Source organism: Struthio camelus, chromosome 1 (assembly GCF_040807025.1).
Source record: "Struthio camelus isolate bStrCam1 chromosome 1, bStrCam1.hap1, whole genome shotgun sequence".
In the NCBI taxonomy this organism is placed as follows: domain Eukaryota; kingdom Metazoa; phylum Chordata; class Aves; order Struthioniformes; family Struthionidae; genus Struthio; species Struthio camelus.
Window position 1 is genome coordinate 193,657,355 of NC_090942.1, and position 20,985 is coordinate 193,678,339.

General features: G+C 36.2%; 1 protein-coding gene across 5 annotated transcripts in view; it reads right to left on the reverse strand.

The window, feature by feature from the left end:
* Nucleotides 1-20,985, reverse strand: part of INTS6 (integrator complex subunit 6) — a 50,651-nt gene that overhangs the window by 25,674 nt on the left and 3,992 nt on the right. For all 5 annotated transcript variants that reach the window (XR_011138637.1, XM_068929905.1, XM_068929903.1 and 2 more), the window contains one exon: nucleotides 3,882-3,971. Coding sequence is in view for 4 of the 5 variants with exons in the window: in XM_068929905.1 (XP_068786006.1) it covers nucleotides 3,882-3,971 (90 nt within the window). In the remaining variant the exon portion in view is untranslated. The remainder of the gene's footprint in view (nucleotides 1-3,881; nucleotides 3,972-20,985) is intronic.

The following is a 20,985-nucleotide window of genomic DNA, read 5'->3' on the forward strand; positions in this document are numbered from 1 at the left end:
CTAGGAAGACATATGCTTCAGAAGACACCTCATTCTCAGGGAGGCAAGGTACTAAAACTTCAATAGAAGCTGAGATAGAAGATAAGTAGCAAAATTACTCTTTTCAGATTGAACTGTTGGGTATCATTCAGGAGGGAAATGAATCCGAGTTGCATGATGCTAGCAGAATACAACCAAGACTAGCAAGAATTATCTAGAGTTAATAGTAGAAAATATTCTGAATGCTTAGGCAATAATTAATGCTTATGTCTACTTAACAATGGATCATACAAAGTGTAAAAGCACTACTAAGGAGTACATCTTTGCTTATCAATTCGTGCCTCTATTAAATTTCAGGGGATTTGAAAGAACAGCACATCATAACAAATGGACTAGATGAAAGAGGATCTCAATGTCCTTTGTTGGAATACCATCTCATATTCCTCAACATGGATGAGGAAGAACATACTGTGAAAGGGCTCTGACCCATTTTTTGCTGAGCTGATTAGAAACCAGTATTTTAGCTGAAGAGGAATTACTATTAAAAACATTAGGAAAAACCACTCCTGATCACTCTTGAAAGTAAGTGGGATCTTGCCAGTTGTTACAGATATTACAGCAGGGAAGCAAGTTGATTAGTCCTGGAAAGGATCAATGTGACAGTGCAACCAGTTCTGGGATGACGGATCCAGGGTCTCTCCCAAGACTCTTGTAATGGGAATATCAGCAGAATAGCAACATATAGAAGCCAAGAAGAATCGCTTATGTCTTTGCTTGCATAATCATGCGTCGGAAAACATCAAAGAGTTAAGAATCCAGTTTCGCTCCGGGAAGGGCTAAGATCAAGGAAGGGCTAAGAACAAATTTGAGGGACCATGCCAGAAAGGAAAGTCCCCTGGAAGAAGAATCTATAGCATAAGATCAATAATTAATGATGGTTCTTCCATCTGTTCAAGTTATAATGACAACAAGCAAATCCAGGAAAGAATCAGGTCAACACGCAATGCTGGCTGTACACATGCTGGCTGGCACTCTCAGTACATCAGTACTGGTGCATTAGAAGTCAGTGCCAGAAGGGACAGGACTGAAAATCCTATTAACTTGCGCTGGTGGAGATGACAATTGGATAGATCATATCATTTCTTTGTCTTCAGTCTGAGGAACCACATCTGTCAGAGGCAAGGTAGTGCTGAAGTGGGTAGGCTCATTATCTGCAAGAACCGTACTAAATTCTACAAAAGGATAGGAAATCTGAAGAATTACGCTAGAGTTCAGAAATGGAGTTTGTGCTTGACTGCTTCACGCTGGGGCAAATGACAAAATTTTCAGGTTCCCACAGTGATAAAACTGTTTTCATTGGTAAGAATGCAAATGTTCACTTGAATGACAGTTTTGAGAAAACTTGCCTCCTGGTCCCATACTGTCTTCACAGACTTTCCAAAAACAAAGTTCTGCCAGTTCCCTTGCACATAAGATTTAAAAGAACTAAAATCATACTGCCTTAGTTCGTAAAAAGTTTACACAGGAAGCAAAAACACCTGTTGCCATAGTCACTCAGTGGGATATGATCACTTCCAAAACCACCTCTGAACAATCTCTCCAAAGTCAAACGCAGAGAAACAGAACAGACATCTGGAAGCGACTGAAAACCTTTGTTATTGAATAGAATAGCAACAACAGACTTCTGTATCGACTAGGTGATTGAAAAGAACTAAAACGGCACTGTACAAATTCTGCTTCATTTCAGCACAGTCAACCTGAGAGCTGATCATAAAGAACACTCAAGCAACACTAAGAAAAATTTTGATCAACAGGACACCTGTTGACAGAAGTAAAAGATCATCCCTAAACAACAAGCCCCCTTGGATGCTTTGTTCCCCTGCTCTTTGGTAGCGTTAGGGACATCCCTACTGGTGCAGGATAACAGGTACAGCCAAAAAAAAAAAAAAAAAATCACATCCAGCACTGGGTATGAAATACATATCCTGTAAATACATATAGAAAAGGACTCAAAGAATCCTGCATTTATTTTTGCAGGAGGTAAGAACCACGGTCACTTCCACTTTCTCCAGAAGGCGATGTGTCCTTGAATCTGCTCATTTACCAAGAAATCATTAGTCCACTATTACTAGTTGGGCAGATGTCGCCTCTCTAGAACGTAGTTTAGCAATCATCACGTCTTATAAGTGTCTTTTTTGTAATGAAGCACCTTACCACGAGGCTGTAAAACACTAGCATACACACACCTAACGGTCAGCATTGCTCAAGAGCCAAACCTAATGCAGATTTAAAAAGCACACAGAAAATGCATGTCTTGATACAACTTGCAGCAATTTAAAGATATTAACATGTGACCAAGTGGTTGCCTAACCGTAAGAAAAAGTCTTCTTGCAAAGGTGAAAAAGCATTAAGCATTTGAAAACTGCAATAAGATCCCTCTCCCTTAAGCCTTCTCTTCTTAAGGCTGAACAATGTCAGCTCTCAGCCTCCATCCATATGTCATCTGCTTCAGTCCCCAGTCATCCTGGTGGCCCTCATACCAGGATGTCAATGCCAGATTTTATAGGTTAGTCATCTGACAGCAGAGAAGTTGCTTATCCTCACGGAAGGACTTATTTAGTTCACCGCTTACCCAACTGGTTGTTCAAAAAAAATCACCAGTATTCTGCTGCTAACAATACTACATGTTGTAGGAGTGTAAAGTGACAAACTGCCCTCTGTGTAGTTAACACCTGCTTCCTGAGAATCAGGACAGATACTGCTGCTATTCTATTCAGTATTTTGGACCACACCTAGTTCACTGCACTTAACTAAAAATAGCATTTTGGATTAAAAAATGCAATGAAAATGAGGTTTTATATGGATAACTACCTGATATCTCGGATCCAGGCATGCCCTTTCAGTTACTGGGCATGGCTATTTATTAGTAGTCCTTATAGAATTATATGCTCGACTTTGCTTCAAAAATGTCAAAGTCACTCGACTTTGACAAGTCACACTCCTGCAAGTCAAACACATTACAGAAATACTCACGTACCATCTTTCTATACAAAGAACTGCTGTAAATGTCACAGGAATGCAACACAACAGAGTAATAGGAGAAGTCTGAATAACTAATGAACAGTGATACCCAACAAACTAATCTGTTTATTCAAATGCGGTCTACCATATGGAAAAGTCTGAACTCTTTCTTTAAATTTTAGAATAGTCCTTTGTACATTAGCCTTTTCCATGAAAAGGGAAAAGTCTTGGATTTTTTTCCTGCTGCATGAAGTACGCAGTGTGAGGCTGTGAGACCAGCCCTGTTCCAAGGGAACACCTCCCTATTTTCAAGGAAAGAGTTCAATAGGCAATGCAGCCAATAGCTTATATCGCTTAGACCTTTCATAGCTGCTATTAAAACCATTCAGTGTCTCAGCTCCAAGTTTGCTAGATGGCCAAACAGGTACTTCAGTTTATTAAGATCTGGTGCTTCACACTGTTGTACAAATTTAATTTGAGATATATTCTTCAGCTCTTGTTTTAGATTATAACGATATTACAATCAGTAATCACTGAAGGGACCGCTGTGAAAGAGGTACGTGTTTCATGTATTCCCTAGTGGCCACATCCTTTGGGAAATCACTGCATTAATTTAGGTCTATACGCAAAGAACAGTTAAAGATATACACGCTTCACAGATATCAATTTCTTTTGCTAACATTTTTTAAGAGCCATGACCTCATTCGATAGAAACAGTGAAACAGTCAACTAAACAGAACAAAAGTTGTATTACATGTTTCTGCCAGAAGTTCATGTGATAAGAAAAAAGAACAATTCAAATTTTTTTGAAAAGTCCTACTGAAACAGCACTCTAATGCAGTATTTGGTATAGTTCATTGTAAACAAAGGTCAGATCTTACCTCTTCCTGTATCCCACTGGTAGTAGTTAATTTACTCCCATCAGTAACTGTAATAATTATTGCTGGCTCCAGAAAAAAGGGGTTTCTTCCCTAAGGGAAAAAAGTAATTTCATTAAAAGTGCTGTAGCAAATTTGTAAGCTTCTGCTCAGTCCTTAAACTGTCATCAGCATACACTGATGAAAGGATGAGGCCCTAGGAAAGCATTTATTCCCATGCACAACAATAAAGTGCCACGGGTTTCTCAGTTTTATTACCGTTTAGCCATATAGAGGTCGCTACTTGCATTAATAAATCCACATTTATCAAAAAAGTGTATTGCTCTTGAAGTCCTATAACACGCAGTGCAGAATTCAAAAAAACTTGCAGCTATTTGAAGGAGCAACATTCTCTTCATACCAGAACTTTTTCTAATTTCCTTATTCCAGAGTTGATTTTTGTGCTTAATTTAATTACTGTGTGACCAACTAAAGCATTTTCATAGTATCTTGAGATCATGATCCTAAGGTTAAGAACTAATGTTCTATATATGAAGGAAATTTTTTGAATTCAATAGCCCCAGTTATGTTCTGACCCAAGTAGTTCAACCATGCATGTAATGCTGACTTCAGAAACAGCTTAAATACTTGAAGAAAAAAAAAAAAAAAACACTTTCCACATGAATTAGTTAAGATACAAGCATATACAAGGTAAGACATTCTGTGATCCCACTGACAAAGCTGTTCAACCTGTTGTAACAAAAAGACTTGGTTTGCTTTTGACACTTCCTATTTCTACTGCCAGTATGCTAAGAGCCTTCAATGCCTCCTGAAAGGAAAGGATTTCAAAGTAATCCATGGCCACATCAAACCCAAGCTGAGTAAGCACATTTCACTCTAGCTAGGGTTGCAGACAGAAAAGGCATAAAGGCCACCACAAATTTTTGTTTAATGGCTCCCAGTCTCTTTCCATTCCCAAGCTTGAGGTCTTACTTTTCTTCTTCAGCAAACAATGAATAAAAACATAATTAGAACAAAGCCTACCGAAACATCCATTCTTTTTTGCCTGTTTCGTCTAATATTATGTCTGGAAAGGCACTGCACCAAGAGACTGAGTAATCTGACCATCCCTCGCTACATGCTTGAAGTTCCTATTTCATTAACCTTTGCTGCCATAATCAGTATGTAAACAAAATCATATTATCAAAAACAAATATTTATTGAAATAAAACATCTCGTAAATACTTATAATTCACTCCAAAAACATGGAGAGAGAATTAATAGATTTTAATAAAACGACCTTTCAGAACCATTTTTTAAAACCCATTAATACAAAGGATTACTTACTCATTGTGTGTTTAGAACGGAATCATCACCTTATTGAATTTCAATTACATTGGGTAAGAGATATCTGTTTTAATGGCAATATCTTTACAGTGGACAATTAACTACAGGTCAACAGACAAACTGAAGTGTAAAAGATTATCTGCTCAATGTTTTCCTGAAAACCTTGTGAAAGTTTTTTTTTTTTTTTTTTTTTTTAAACACAGCACATCATTACTTCAGAAGAAAACCATGCAAAAATAGAAATTAAACAGTAAAGATCAATCTCTTCCACAAAAAGTATGCTAGTTTATAATCTAATTTAAACAATTATTCAGAATAATTTGAAGACTCTCAAATAAACTTATTTTTTATTAAAATATTTTCTCAAGAATCTTTAGTCTTATTTAACTCTCAAGAACAGTTATGGTATATTATTCTCCCAACTAGTAGTTCATTACAACTGCAAAGCATCAGCTGGAAGTTAATTGTGTTGCATTGGAATGATATTTAAAATGAGATTTCTAACTAGAGGAAAAAGATATTGTTCTCTTCAACACTGAACATAGAAGTAATACTTTTGATTCTATCACTACTAAACGATAGCGAGAAGAGAATAAACTTGTGATTTTAGCTTTAGAACGTTATAGAAGATGTTCTTCCAGTGCAATTTAAAATTTGAAGTACGAATATTAAAAATTAAATGATAACTACAACTCTGACAACCTCTATTGTCCAGATAGCGCTATTATCTTAAACATTTATGTGTACCCTGATTATCTTTATCAGTTTTATCTAAAATTTAAGTTTCAAATTTAAACACTTTGGGCTCAGAATGATTATGAAATTATAACAAATGAAACAGAGATTCTAAGCTTCAGCCCCAAGAAAAAGGTCTGAAAGTGACTTGCTGAATTCCAACTTCTCTGGACTAATTTCACAAGCATTTTAACTGTTAAATCGATGATGACCAAGATACTAAGTCAAGAACGTGACTATTACAAAAACATATTTACGAAAGCAAGAATCTAGAACAAGATTCAAAGAACAAGATTCAACCAGAACAAGAACAATGTTCATTTTTAGCCAGAGTAACAATTGATTTGAGAATCTCTGAGCAAAGAAATCTGTCATGTTTTCACATGTATAATCTACAGGTTAACTGTAGAAACATCAGCAACGCACTGTGGCTGAATACTACACACCACAGAAAGTAATAAATGAAAGTTTGCCTTGGAAATCTCTTCTTCACTAGCTACATGTGAAAATAAAGCAACTCTCAGTTCATTAACACAGCTGTTTACAGCTGTGTTAACATTATCCTCTCTAAAAAGCAGCAATGAAATCAAGTCAAAGTAGTATTTAAACACAAATGAACAGAGCAGAGTCCACTTATCAGCTGGACTCAATTCACAAATGCATGCAATTCAGAAACACGAATGAATATCTGTGTTCACCTAAAGGAGCAGAAAGAATAAGAATATATCAAGGCGGCATAACTTTAGCTAAAAGGTCCATTATTGAAGTTTCATATTTTTCACAACAAATTTCATTATTTTTAAAGGAGATGACTACTTATCTAGGAGACTGTTTATAAAGGAGACGATTATTTTTCATTAATTTTTAAAGGAGATGACTGATTCTTTGGACCCTTCTCCTCACCTTATCCATAGGACGGTATATAAAATCAGCAGTGAGTCAGGCATTCATTAAAATAAAGAAAGAAAAACTTATTTATATAAGCTATCAAAATTTAGAAATGTTTCAGTATTTGGCAAAAGTAAATTCCAAAAGACTTAGGTGCATCAACTTTTATATAAGCTGCAGCACTTTCGTCAATCACTGTTTTAGAACTTTATTTCCCATTTCAAGCTAATCATATTATTTTCCATTTTCCTTTCTTTTGAACTATGCTGTCATAATAAAACACTATGAATTTACACATCTTAGAAATAACCTTCTTTAAAACATATAGCAACACTATTGACTGTGAATATATATGAAATCAATTCAACACAGCTCAGTTATTTTAGTTATAATCAGTGAAACAGTGACAGAGCACAATCACCAATTCTCTGGTGGCTTACAGACATACTGAAATGTCCTGGAAATCAGTCCAGTACACAATTTGAGATGAGGTATAAATATTAACAGGTCTGCCTATAATTTACTCTTACAGCTAACTAATCACCATGAGCTTTTGTTCATGTCAAAGCAAAAATAATTCAGCACCAAATTTTAACAGTATCTAACACTCCTAAACAGGAAAATGAAAGATCAAAAGTATGAAGCACATGAAACTCTGAGTTCTTTAAGTAGGGTAAACATCAACTCAGCCTCAGTATCAATGCCCAGGAAACATAAGAGCCTCGCTTGCCATTTATGCTAGCATTATAAAGGCTTATTCTGCCAAGCACATAAGCAAAGATACTTGTGTTTCTATGTTATCTATTCTCGGATACATTATAACCATTGACAGTGGAGAAACACTTTTAAGGTCTAGAAACGCAATTGCTGCATTTAAACTGTGGCAGTTTGTGTCTCAATTTACTGCTCAAGCTACAATAAAATGAAAGGTATTTTCAAGTATTCTTTTAAATTTTGTTTTAACCATATTTGCTTATAAACAAGTACGCTGGAAAAGCTAAACTTTATTTTTCTTTCTGAAAACTCAGTGGCAACTGGGTCCTGCAGGGACTTCAGTTAAACAGATCACATAGGCAAATCAACTCATTCGGCATTCTCTTTAGTCCAAATAGCTGCTGGAATCATTTGACTGCAAATTCCTTTGAATAATATGTTCTTCCTTCTGAAGGCGGCTTGCAGTGGTGAAAAAAGGTACCAAGGAAGAAGTACCCAAGGTTTTACCATTTGATCATTCTATTCAACTACTAGCTGTCAGAAAGTGCCTTTTCAAGAACAGATGTGCAAAGAGACAAAACCCCCAAACATCTTATTTTGAGAGAAAGCTATTTAAAATTAGCATAAACATCAGGGCAAGAGATTCAAAGCCCTAAAACTAACATAATGTTAAGCAACATGAATTCTTCTGAACAATTTGATAGCTTTGTGACTATTTGGTCCATATCACGAAGCAACTCAGTTATGTTAGTCGCCAGTTATGTTTCTCCTGTCTCCAGATGAAGTAGTTCTGTGGTCACATAACACAAAATGAAGCAAGAGCTGAGGGCATTACAAAGTTCCTCGCTGACAAATAGTTCTCAATAGTCACAGTAAGAGGCACACCTAGCCCACCCTGGTTTGTGTGACATCCTGAGAAGGAGCTTCACATTGAGCCAGAAGCGTATGAAACTATCAAGTGACATTGTCTGGTTAAGATTGGCAAAACTACAAATTTACTTTCATAGGCAAATAAGCTTAGTAAATAGTTTCAGCACGATCCATACACATCTTTCCTTCCTCAAAGTGTGTAGATAAAGCAAGTAAAAAGTAATTTTGATCTTTAGATATGCAAACATAGAATATACAATAAGAGAAATGTGATTTAAGACTCCTGTTATCTCATACACACAATTAAATATTATTTTTAAAGTCAGAAGTGTTCAAAAATTTAAGAAACAGCTGAAGTAAAAACGTGACTTACAAAAAGAACAAGTCAAAGAGACTAAAAATTATCTGTTCAATAAGCACCTATGATAGAAAAAAAGTATTTAGTAGTGCAAAAGTTTCACATCTAAGGAAAAAAAAAGTGTAAATTCCAAAGGCTTGAAGCTGGAATTAAATGTAAACTGAAAAAAGATGCACATTGTTAACTGAACACACTGCTAGTCACTGGAACAAAGTTTACACAAAAACTTTTCTTGCACTCATTTTAAGATCATGATGAGGTGTCTGAAAGGAATGTTTTCATTTACTAATTCACGGAGTTTAAAAGAAGAATAAAAGTTCTCTTGCACATGCATCATACATCAAACTATCTTAATAGCCTCTTTTTATTTTCAGAAGTATCGGCCCTAACAGCCAGTAAGCTGAATTTAGTCATCTAAGAGTACAGAAGTGCACTATCAGATTTTTCAATTCACTTTTCTGCGAGTTTAACAGGTAAGGATTCTTATAATCGATCATGAGAATGTGTGAGCGGTAACTGCCCAAAAATAACAGTTTTAAAAGAAATCTAAAAATATCAGCATTACAACAGAATTATTAGCCTTGATGCTGGAGGATTCATATCCACAAATAAGACACTAAACTGGTAACAGTTCAATAACACCATTAGATCAAATTTAAGTAGCTGAAAACAAATGGCTGAAGTCTATCATAGTAATACATTGATACTTCCTTTTATTTCTCAGCAATTTCTGTCATGCTTTAGCAAAATTAAGAAATGTTAAATTAGCATTTTAAACATCTCATTTGTTAGAGACTTCTCCCTTAATTGCTCAAGGCAGAGTAATGTCAATCAAGTATACAGAGGTATGCAAGAATTGCTCCATGCTCTGATAGTCAGCTACATAAGAGCTGTAGCACTTTGTTCAACTGTTTTGTTCCCTTACTTTTTTTTTTTTTGTTCCCATTCACTATTGTCCATTATCCCTGCAAAATCAATCAATAGTCATGAAAAGCTGTAGGTTCAATTCTATTTTAAGCATTCATATAACAGTTCCCCAAGTTCTAAACATAGCTGAATACATTGGAATCTTATTAGTATTTTAGTGACTATGTAATTGGCTATACAACTGTTACTAGAAACTACTTTGTCGTTAAGATTTTTAAATGTATGTAGACATAGAGCATAACTATTATACACATATACATACACAGTGTATAGTACTCAGAGATGAATAAGCCTTCTATTTCAGAAGAGTAGTGAATTCTTTCCCACTATTTGATAAGAAGCTAAACAGCTCTAAACAGAAGCTTTCCCAGAGGAAGCGAGGCTGCACGCCATCTAACTAATATTCAGCACAAACACACTGTGGTACTTACCAACTTATTAAAAGGCAAGGAAAAATATGCTGGGGGGGAGAAAGCGCAAGAAGGTTAGGGTCCACCAGAACATTACTGATCGACTTCTCAATGGACACGCCATAGGAGCTCCATGATGCTGTGGCCAGATCGCCTATGAAAGCCAAGCCCACTAAAGCAAAGTATCTAGGAACTACATCTTAGCATTATCCAAGTAACTGATGCTGCATCATAAAGCCAGCTCTGAAACAGCATTTGTTATGGCTGTCTTGGAATGGGAACCACTGCCTAAGTGTCAGGTAGACCGTGATGACTTCACTTTGAATGACTAAAAGCTGAAAAATATACTGGAATTCTGCACATGATCGAGATCTCTCTGATAAGCCAGAAGGAGGCTTGCAAGAAGGAGGTTGCTAACTACCATTTTTGTCATGGTGCCGCTAAGATTTTGATACATTCCCTGTTGATAATTCAAAAGACAATGAACCTTTGCAATGGTAGTAGTCCTGAGTTACTACTAGACTATCAGAAATTTGTACAGTGGTTGCATTTCAAAATCATTTTCAGAAGCCTCACAAGAAAGTTTTACGGAAGCTAAACTAATCATTTTGAGTCTTACCCAGGATATAAGTGTTTCAAAGTCTGTTATCTAGTCTCCCAAATAATAGAAGATATTTTTATATAAAACAGAAAAGTCTCTTGATGCCTCTTTTAATACCAAAGAAGATAAACTGGAGCATTATGAAATAACCTAGCGAAATCCTATTCAGAAATTCCAGTATCACCATGAAAAAGGTCAATATTTTTCTGAAAGGGATAAAGAACAGAGGAAAGCCTTTTACCATTAACTCTAGCTCTTCAAGTTCTGCAGTCCATAAACAGCTGTGGTATAGATACGCATCCTCTGTCATTAACTCTGCAACCTTTTTGTTATCCTTGCAGTATCCAAGACAGGAGGACCTATGCCTTACCTTCCGTTCAAGCTCAGCAGGTGAGAATACTTCCTCACCCTTAAAGACAGGTTTCAGAAAGAACACGGGTAAATTAATTGCCCGTTAAGGGTAACTTGAGAGAGCTCCAAAAGAAGAGAGCTTCACCGCTTGTTGTGAAAGTTACTGCTATCAGGAATATAGATGATTTAACAGGTTGCTAGGAGCTCAAAGTGCAGCCTTCAATAGTCCCAAGAACCATAAAGGCCTGGCTCCTCTATATATGCAACAATTTAACCAAGTCCTTAAGGAATTTGAACACAGGCTAGCAAAAACATCAAACTTTCTACCACAGAGAGATGAGGGAAAGAAACTGCTTTGATGAATGCTGCATGAGTCTTGACTGAGCTTGAATGAAGAGCCCATGATGATAACGGCAAACCATGAGTCACATGGTGACTTCTGAGAACATCAATTCCAAATGCCACCACTGACTCCCATAAATTGAGCTAACAAGGTTTTCATTGTAGCTTTAATCCGATAAAAGGAACATTTATAAATTGATGTTTGGCTAAAATTGCGTATCAGAGTTTCCCATCAGCATATATTTGCATTTTTACTTTGTAATTGTGAAACTAGCCAGTAGAGGGGGCATGAGTTAATAAAATATATCCTCTTATGTGCTAATTACATAACAATTAGATTAAAAACCTGAGGCATGTTCTGTATGAATGCTATCTCAAAATATACAGAAGCAGGTAAGAACTTTTTTCTGAGTGTGTACACCTAAAGAAAAGTTGAATAATTGTATTAGCGCAAATTAGAAGTAATCAGTCATGGCACCCTACACTCTTGATCTACCTCTATGTTTAATCTAATGGTTCACTGTTTCTAAAACCAAGGGAAGAACATACTTTTATTCCAGTTTTGCTTGTTTTAATGCCAATTGCCCTTATTTTATTTCCCTATCCTTTGGAAGCCTTGGCCACAAGCATTCAACTGTATTCACCCTCCCTCCATTTTTTTGTTTTGAAGCTAAGAGAGGGGAAGAACTATTTTATCTTCTTAAAAATGTAGTTTTTAAAAATACTCTCCTAGAATTTAGGAAGGTCTAAACTAACACTTCCATTAACGCATCTTCTTTTTCCCAGAAGAAATGGAAATTGGAGTTCAAGCAGCCTTGATTTCTCCTCCACTCATTCACGCTCTGAAAGTCAGGGTATCAACGCAAAGGATTTAGCAGCAAGGGTGGCTACCACAAAGGATCTTCCCTCCATGAGGTAAAGAGATTCCTAAACCTGTATTAATTTGAGTACAACAACCCTTCACTACCAGCTACAGCAAGATTATTACAGGCAAAGTAATTTTTCATGTCCTAGACAATTTTTTAGTTAACTACATTACAAATACCTAAGAGTTGCTCCAATAACCAAGACATGCAATAATCACAGTTTCTTATTTTGGCATGTCTATGGATGATTACAAGTTAGTTGCAGGGTTGTCACTTCATCCCCTAGTGGCACTCCAGACTAACAGTAGATTAAGCAATCTTCGCACATGTAGCTAGAAAACTGCTTCTGTAGCATGATTAAAGTTTTCTGTATATCAGGTGACAGGAATGAGTGAGTTACAGGCTTAAATAAAAGTGGTAATGAGATACAGTTAGCAAAAGGTTCTTCAAAACAGAACACAAGCGCAACAGCAGACTCTTCATAAATCCAGATCAGATATTAAACTCATCAGCACACCAGTTACAGACCATAAGTAAAAGGAGCATTCTTGAAACAGCAGCTATGTTCATAATATAGGCTATGTGAGTTCCATTTAACAGAAGGAGATTTCAGGTGGTTAGCATGGATGAAATGGGATGAAAAAGTAACTTGCTTCTCAGACTCAGAACACCAAAAGAGGATAAAGCAACCAGGCCACATCCCACAACTGTAACAAACACCTTAAAGGTCTATACTGCTATTTCACTCAGTGCAAAACATTTTTTCAAATTAATGAGAACCAGAATGATACATTAAGGTTAGCAAGCCCCCCAAAAAACTGCCTGCTCCTGATTAGAGTATGAGAGATAAAGATTTAAAGTTATGAAACCAAAAATTAAAAGGGATACATTTTTTCAGCAGCTACTTAATAATTAGTATCAATGTTTAGACCTACAAAATGTAACCATTTATGGCTTCAATTAACTACTAAAGCTCCAAACATATGCCATCTTATAGCTTCTTCTTAGTCTGGAAGCCCTGCAGCAAAAGCTAAGATCAAATCAGATATCACCCACTATAGTTAAAAGGTTATGGAGACAGAACATCTGAATTGCCTAAGAAAAAAAGATCCCAAATCCTCGGTCAAAAAAAAATATATAGAAATATATTGAAGCCTATAATCTTCTTGCTTTGCCTGAGCTGGCAAATTTAAGGTCTATAGATAATTACTCCATTGCATACCCATCTTGAAATGTGCAACATAAAAGTTATCTGTGCTTAGTATCATTTTTATAGAAGCTCATAAGTTTACACAGTCTAGGTTCCCAAATCTGGCACTGAATACACTGCTTAAAGACTATTTAATGACCTGTTGTGCAACTTCAGTCATTGCAGAGTTCTAGTCAAAAACTTTATGCTAAGAACAAAAACAAAACTAACAGCAAGAAACACTACTGAAAAGTCAAAGCAGCCTAAAAAGGAGATTCAGTGTAAGAGAGAATCATTTTGGAGTACCAAATCTCCATATTGAATTGTGCATGTGTGAAAACAGGAGGGACGTATGTCAAAGATGCATTTTTATAGACTACATTCATACTGAACAATACCGGAATGATGAACACACAGTAAAATTTAAGACATCAGACTTCAAACCCCAAGACTCATTGCAAAACAATGAAACTAATGTTCCTACGTCACATAGTTTCAAAAATGCTGCTTTAGTATAAAAGTTTGTCCTGTTTCTTTCATCTAAGAACAAATTTAATTGAGTTCTAAATAACGTATTATGTAAGTGACATCTTCTTGATTAACTTCTAAGTGTTCCAATTTAGACCAGGTCCTTGATAAGTTTCAAAAACAATTTAGTCCTTGAGTCTTTTGGAATTTATGACAATAGCTCATTACTTGCCATCCTCAGAAAAACAGAATGGACTTCATATATAGTGAACTGCAGCACATAACTGAACAGTGAAGAACAGCAATAAACTGAAGACCAACCAAAAAACCCTACAAATATTTTAAACATGTAAGCACTGAAGTTACAGATTTATGATAATCCCAAAAATGAAATGTTTAACTTTTTTGCATGAAATTAATTGAAATATATAAACAAAAACAACCGTAACTATACCTGGAACTTATTTTTAAAGCAATGGAAACTGTCATTCAAAAAAGGGATACATCTTATCACCTAGTTACAGATTAGTAAATGAATCACTAGTAGAATCACTCTGAATTTGGATAAATCAGCTGACTAATCATGGTGGTTTCCAAACTTATTTGAAATCTAAGTCTCTGAATTAAGCAAATGCAAGCTGCTAAAAAAGAGATTATATTTGAGCTTATATAAACTTCAGAAAAACAAATGCTAAAATAACCAATCCAGACCCAAAGGTAGCAACTCTGTCTTTAACGTCAGCCCCAAAGAATTTGGCTTTCAAGATTATTTTGGTCATATTTTCTAAAAATATTTCTGAATATTTTCTTCCAAAAATAATTGACCTTGTCAGGCTTTGGATCAAATCCTTAATTATTGCAGCCTTTCTGCTTCAGAGCGATGACTTCACATAGCTGCTCCTGGCTCATGCAGTGGAATTCATAACGCTAAGATGGGCCTGTAATCTCCATATACTGGAGAAGGGCAAGTTTCACAATTACCAGTATACAGAGTAATAAAGCATCAAAAAAGGGGGAGGGGGGAGTTTAAGAGAGGGCTATGTACAAAATTCTCCCCTTCTTTTTCGGGGGGGGGGGGGGGGTATCAACCCAGAGCACTGCTAAGCAGCCTGAAGGTGGCATATTGATGCATGAACTTCAGATAGCTGCCCCAACACTCCACCATGATTCTCTCCTGGAGTTTTATCACCACTACAGCAGGAGCAACTTGACTATTACAAAACAGATTCTGATCCATCACATTTCACAGTCCAGCATATTAAGCTATCTGAATCAGTCACCACTCTAATTTCAAGTCACAGTCATACCTCACTTCAAGTTTAGCACAACTATGATCTCATTGGATGAAATCAGGTTAACGCCCTGTTCCCCACAAGCAGCAGCAGTTACATGTAGATAGAAAAGGGAAAGTAAGTTAAGGAAAGTGAGAGTGGCTACAGTAGACACATGTGATCACTCAGGTAAAAGCTTCCTAGGCAAGTCAGCAACAGCACACGAAGCTTGATTTTCAATATGTATATCCTTCAGTTATAGTCAGAAACTGTAATAGAGACCCAATCTGTATCACGGTTCCTGCCAGATCAGTCTTTTTAAAAAGATCTCAGTGTTATAGCCATGGATCTACGTTAGACATAATCAACACCTATTTATCTACTACTCTAGTTATCTACCACTGCAGTGCTGCAAGATACACAGTAGGATCAGACCTTGACAAATCTGTTGTCCTCTCATGCAATCAGAAATCTTATCTATTCAGTTTCCCAATCATACTCATTGAAGTTGCCTGATTATAGTTAGTTTCATGTCTTGCACTCAGTCGCTTCCTACCTGCGTGCTTTAATTCAGCTGTAGGCACTAACCCAGTTTCCCACCAGAAAAATGTAGGCTTAGATCTACAGTGGACTGTAGATTTATATAAGCTAGGGCTGGCAAGTCAATTAACTTGGCAAAGAAACTATCTCTAGAATAAGAACAACAGGTGCTCAGATAACAAAGAGTTGATCTCTCAATACTATAAGACTGAAATTGCCTGTACAATACATTTTTGAAAAATCTAGCCCATTAGGGGTCAGTTTCACAGTACTAGATCCCTTAAATACATCCTTCCCATCTTAATTTAAAATAAGATATTCAGACAGCAATAAAGAACTTGAAACTCTATTTGCTGTCAACATTCAGAATTATGACAGTAAAAATATGTTGATGAGTAGGAAACACTTCATGATCATCTGGTATCTTTTATAGACATCACAAAAATATATTACAGGATCATCAGAAATATCTGATGGGTCACTAGCTAGTCCACCTTCTTTTGATACACAAAGATTTATCCTAAATACTCAAACGACCATTAGCTCCTATTTGAAGTACTACTTTTTCTTGAAATAAGAGTGGTCTACACTTTGGGCAATTAAAATTAATACCATAATCCTGCAATGCAAACCACACACTCTGATAGAGTTCTGGATTAGCCAGGTACTAAAACAGGACCACAAATTATATGAAATTCCAATGTTGCATAAACAGCAGTTGAAAACAACTTGAAAAAAAAAGGGTCACATGATACGATGCTAAAAGTCACAGCATGAAACAGAAACATTAATGTTCTTTAAGTGGGAGATGCAGATACTGGAATATTCTGTGAAGTTAGACTCATTCTGATGTTAAAGGTATACAATGTATTACAAGAAGACAAAAGTAACAGCAAGCAGGACCCTCACGCAACACAATTACAGTTTCAACTGAGCCTCAGTTGAATAAGGAAAGTTAGCAGTCTACACAAATAACATTTCTTCCCTTCTCCCTTCAAGACATATGGACCATCTACAACAGAAATCCAAGGCTTAGAAATTGTAGCTATCCAGTAAGTGAAAACAAGCTTAAAGAGAATAAACAGAACAATGCAGACACTGGGGGCGGGGGGAGGAATATTCATGCTTCACAAGAAAACTGATCTCCTGGCTCTGTATCTATAAGGTTTAACTTACAATCTTCCCTGTCATGATCAAAACATAAATAAAAGCTTGTGCTTTGTTTCTTTGCCTCCCCGACGTGTGGCTGTGACAAAGTACAAATGGATGTGGAAAGTCAAGACTACTCCAACTACAGGCCACCTACCTTTAAGCACTTAAATAAGAGAGCTAGTACATCTAAGGAGTCATGGATGAACAGAGGCAGATAAGCTTCTCCAGATAAAAAAGCCATGGCAAGAGATATAATTTTGGTACTCCAAACTGCCCTCAGACTTCCTCTGCTGATTCTTCAGTGAGGCCAAGAGTATCAGCCAAAGACAGACACCTGTACCAGCTGCTTAAGCTTTGGCAGCATGACTGCCCTCATCTGATTTTTAAAATCAAAGCCACAACTAACATATTAAAGTAATACCCCTTCCAAATCAACTTTTATTAAAATGCTGAACACAAAGAACTAAAACGGCCAAAGCACCTTTGATTTTCAAAGCATGAGGAAGTTTCTCCCTTCTTTCTGTTAATGAAACAGACCAGTGAGATCATGTTGGCCAGGAAAAAAATATTTTGTGCAAGTTTGCTTTAGCTTTTTAACTCTTTACAAAATATGCTGGATTAGAACCAGATGAGTTAAGAACGCACAAGTTTGAAGTGATTATTATTTTTGAGACTTTCAGCTTTCCCGGAGCAACAAAGTTCACTGAAAGGCATGCAGTTCCACCTCCAGATGTGAAAAAGACACTGGCAACAATGCTTGCAATGGTGCTCATTAAAGGATGCCATGAAACAAAGTTATCTGAAAAGTAAATATTTCAAGGAAAGAGTGAACCTGAGGGCATGCTTAAAGATTACAGCCACCAAAAAAAAAAAAAAAAAAAAAAAATTAGGACGCAAAATGTTTCATCTCATCATAAGAGGTGAGAAAGATGCAGACTTCCACCAGCACTTCACATACAGGTCTTTGACATAACAGGAACTATATAGGTTTACATTAAGATCATTTCTATTCCATAGAAAACAGGAGACTATGAAAAGTCCTTTTCCTATATGTATTAGAATTTAATGCTTTTCAAATTGATCATTACCATTATCATGCTCAAGCTTGCTATACTGAAATTCTCCCACTGGGTTTTGTTGGGGAAGGGGAAAGAAGAGAACAGGAGAACAGCTGCTCTAGAAAGCGCAAAACTGCCTCTACCAACATGAAAAGCAAATTGCCTGTGCAGCAGTGCCAGCATGACAAAGGAGGAAATGCTAATCTAAACTTTGGTTCCAAATTTGGATGTACTCTCCACACAGGCCATTCCAGTGCAGTGTTTATGACCCTAGAATGCCAAGACAAAAGTCATACTTGAGGGATTTTGACTTTGGAAAGCAAGGAATTCCGGTAACAGTCCTGAAACACCAATGAGAAAAAAGAGCTGCCCAGCTTCTTAAAGAATACAGAATTTACCACTGCTGAAATACAATGTATGCAATGTTAGGGAAAGATATTTTGTATTTTTTTTTTAAAACTTCAGCAGACCTTAGGCATAAATAAGGACATAGGCAAGGAGCCTAAAATCTACACCCGGTCTAAAATAGATGCCTTTTTCTTTCTTAATCAAAGCTGAAGTGTGCCTATAAACAGTTATAATTGATCTCCTAAGCATGCTGTTTATATGTACCTGAAATATGGGAGGATTTTTGCCATCATGTCAAAACATGCTGATCTCTACAGACCAATGAGAAGTTTTATTGTGTGAACACATCAGTGATACTGTTACTGTAGCTACAAGTGGGTTTAATCATACATTCAGAGAAAACTACAACGTAGCAGATAACCTAAGATTAGACTGTTTGATGGCCACACATGATATGAATAAAAGCCTCGGATAAAGTACTTTGTTTCAAAAAAAAAAAAAAATCACTATATGCAGGATGCCTTTCAACTTCCAGGTCAGGAAAACATTCTTCCAGCCCTTAGCATATTTTTAAACAACTCAAAATATCCTTACTCTACTGAATTCCATTTAGACTTCCGTTTGCGTCAAAACGTCTTAGCTGTGGTTTTGTACGTAGGTGAAATGCATTGTAGGAAAAAGACTTCCACCAGACTGAGCATAGACTTGTAAGTCTTCATAACATTATTTCTTATATTAGTTTAAGTTCAGAGTAGCTTATTCACCACTGTGAAAGAAAAACACCTATCCCAAGTGCACTTGGATTGCAAGTGTTGTAGTTTTCCTTTTGTTTCACAACTCAGTTAGCACATGCTTTTGTTATATGAAACCTGTTTATCAAATTAAACTCATCTCTTGGCCAGTTTTACCGTATCAATAATCATGATTCCCAAGGAGCGCAAGATACTCCACTTGAGAAAAAGAGCTTATGCTTTTGGCAAGAGCAGTTTCTACCCATAATATTAAAAGGAAATTTCATCCTGAATAAAATTCGAAGGCGCAGTTGTTAGTTAATACAAAAAAGCTTGATATCTCCACTTAACTACTTTGAAAATCTATTTGAACAAGTGCATTTTATCCTCATTCTACGCAATAGTGACAACAAGAGATTCAGTTTTAGCTATTGCAAACATCCATCAGAGTAAAGTTTCAGCATGGCTGTACTGGTCCTTTGCATATGAGTATTGAAACACCAGTGATATATATTTTACCTACCTTAGTTTCATAGTTCAGCCTGAGAAACTTTAATACGAACTACAAAAAGTTCAGCATATAGGTGGTCCAGCTCAACCACTTATTTACATTTTTGCTGTGTCTTTTAATGCTACGTTTTTCATGCTTTCTATTTCAGTGGAAATAACAGTTTCAGGAACGCATCTATTGTTTGTTCTGTCAACCATAACAAACTGCGTTTGTTTGCCTCATTCATAAAAATATTCAGTCAAATTGTGTCTACAAATGTTTTGCTGAACAAGCCAAAACTGGAAGATTCACCAGTGTATTACAAGAAAATGGAAAATTTGCTAGTAAAAGGCTTGTTTTTTCAGAGTACCCAAAGCAATGGAGAAGCTGACCTGGGGAAAACATAATAAAAATGACAATTAACTAAGTGCAAACTGGGCTAATGAAGTGCAATGTTTTGTGTGATATAATAGTGAGCTTAGTGAAATTAACGTGCCTAAATTGTTTTCTTACTAAACACATCTAGCTCCTGTGTGCTTTTCTATTAAGGTTTTTATAAAGATACAGAAAGTGAAAAGGACCACTACTTCTAGGTAACACAAAAAGTTGACATCTTAGCTGAAGGTTCATTCTTCTGCTATCATAATCAGCACAAAGCACAGCATATGCAAAAGATCGGTAGCTACTATTGGACTTAAGCAATATAATACAAAATTTATCTAACTGAAAGTTCTGTAGAAATTAATGGGATAGTCACCTTAAAAACATATACCCTTTTCAAAAACTTAACAAGTTCACCTCAAGTATGTGAAAATATTTTCCTCTAGTCAGCTTTACTGCTTCTCTGGGTACTTTTTAATTGACAAAAATCTTCACAGAAATGTGGCTCTAAATAACCCTTGACAAGATAAAGGGTTTATACAGACTATAGCATTAATATGAGAAGCAGCTGATGAAAAATCTTCCAGGTTCTTGATAATCTAAATGTGTTGACAATGTCACTTTAAGATCTGAATGTGAGATACTGTGGTCAGCTAATACAGCTGTACACTTGGTAACCCAATCATCATGAGCAACTGACTCAGTACTTACTTACTGAAAAAGTAATATGATAAACAGAAAAACTCATATTAAAGGTGTGCACATTAATGTTGCAAGAAAATATGAAGCTGGAGCTTTTCCTCAATTTCAGAATGACCATTCAGCCATCACTCTTGATCAGGAAGTCAGCTGATGGAGAACTCTGGTCTACTTCAAAAGAAATCAAGTGCAGTGAGTCACGCTGCCATTTAAACAAACACTTCAACGTTAGCAGGGGGACATGACATCGTGTTGTTAGATGGCATAACCAGACAATCTCACCAACTTTATGTCATATGTATGTATACTAAAAATCTGATTTACAATTCATATATGAGAAACAAAAGTGGATCTCAGCAAATATTTTAGAAGCCTGTCAATCCATCAAAAAT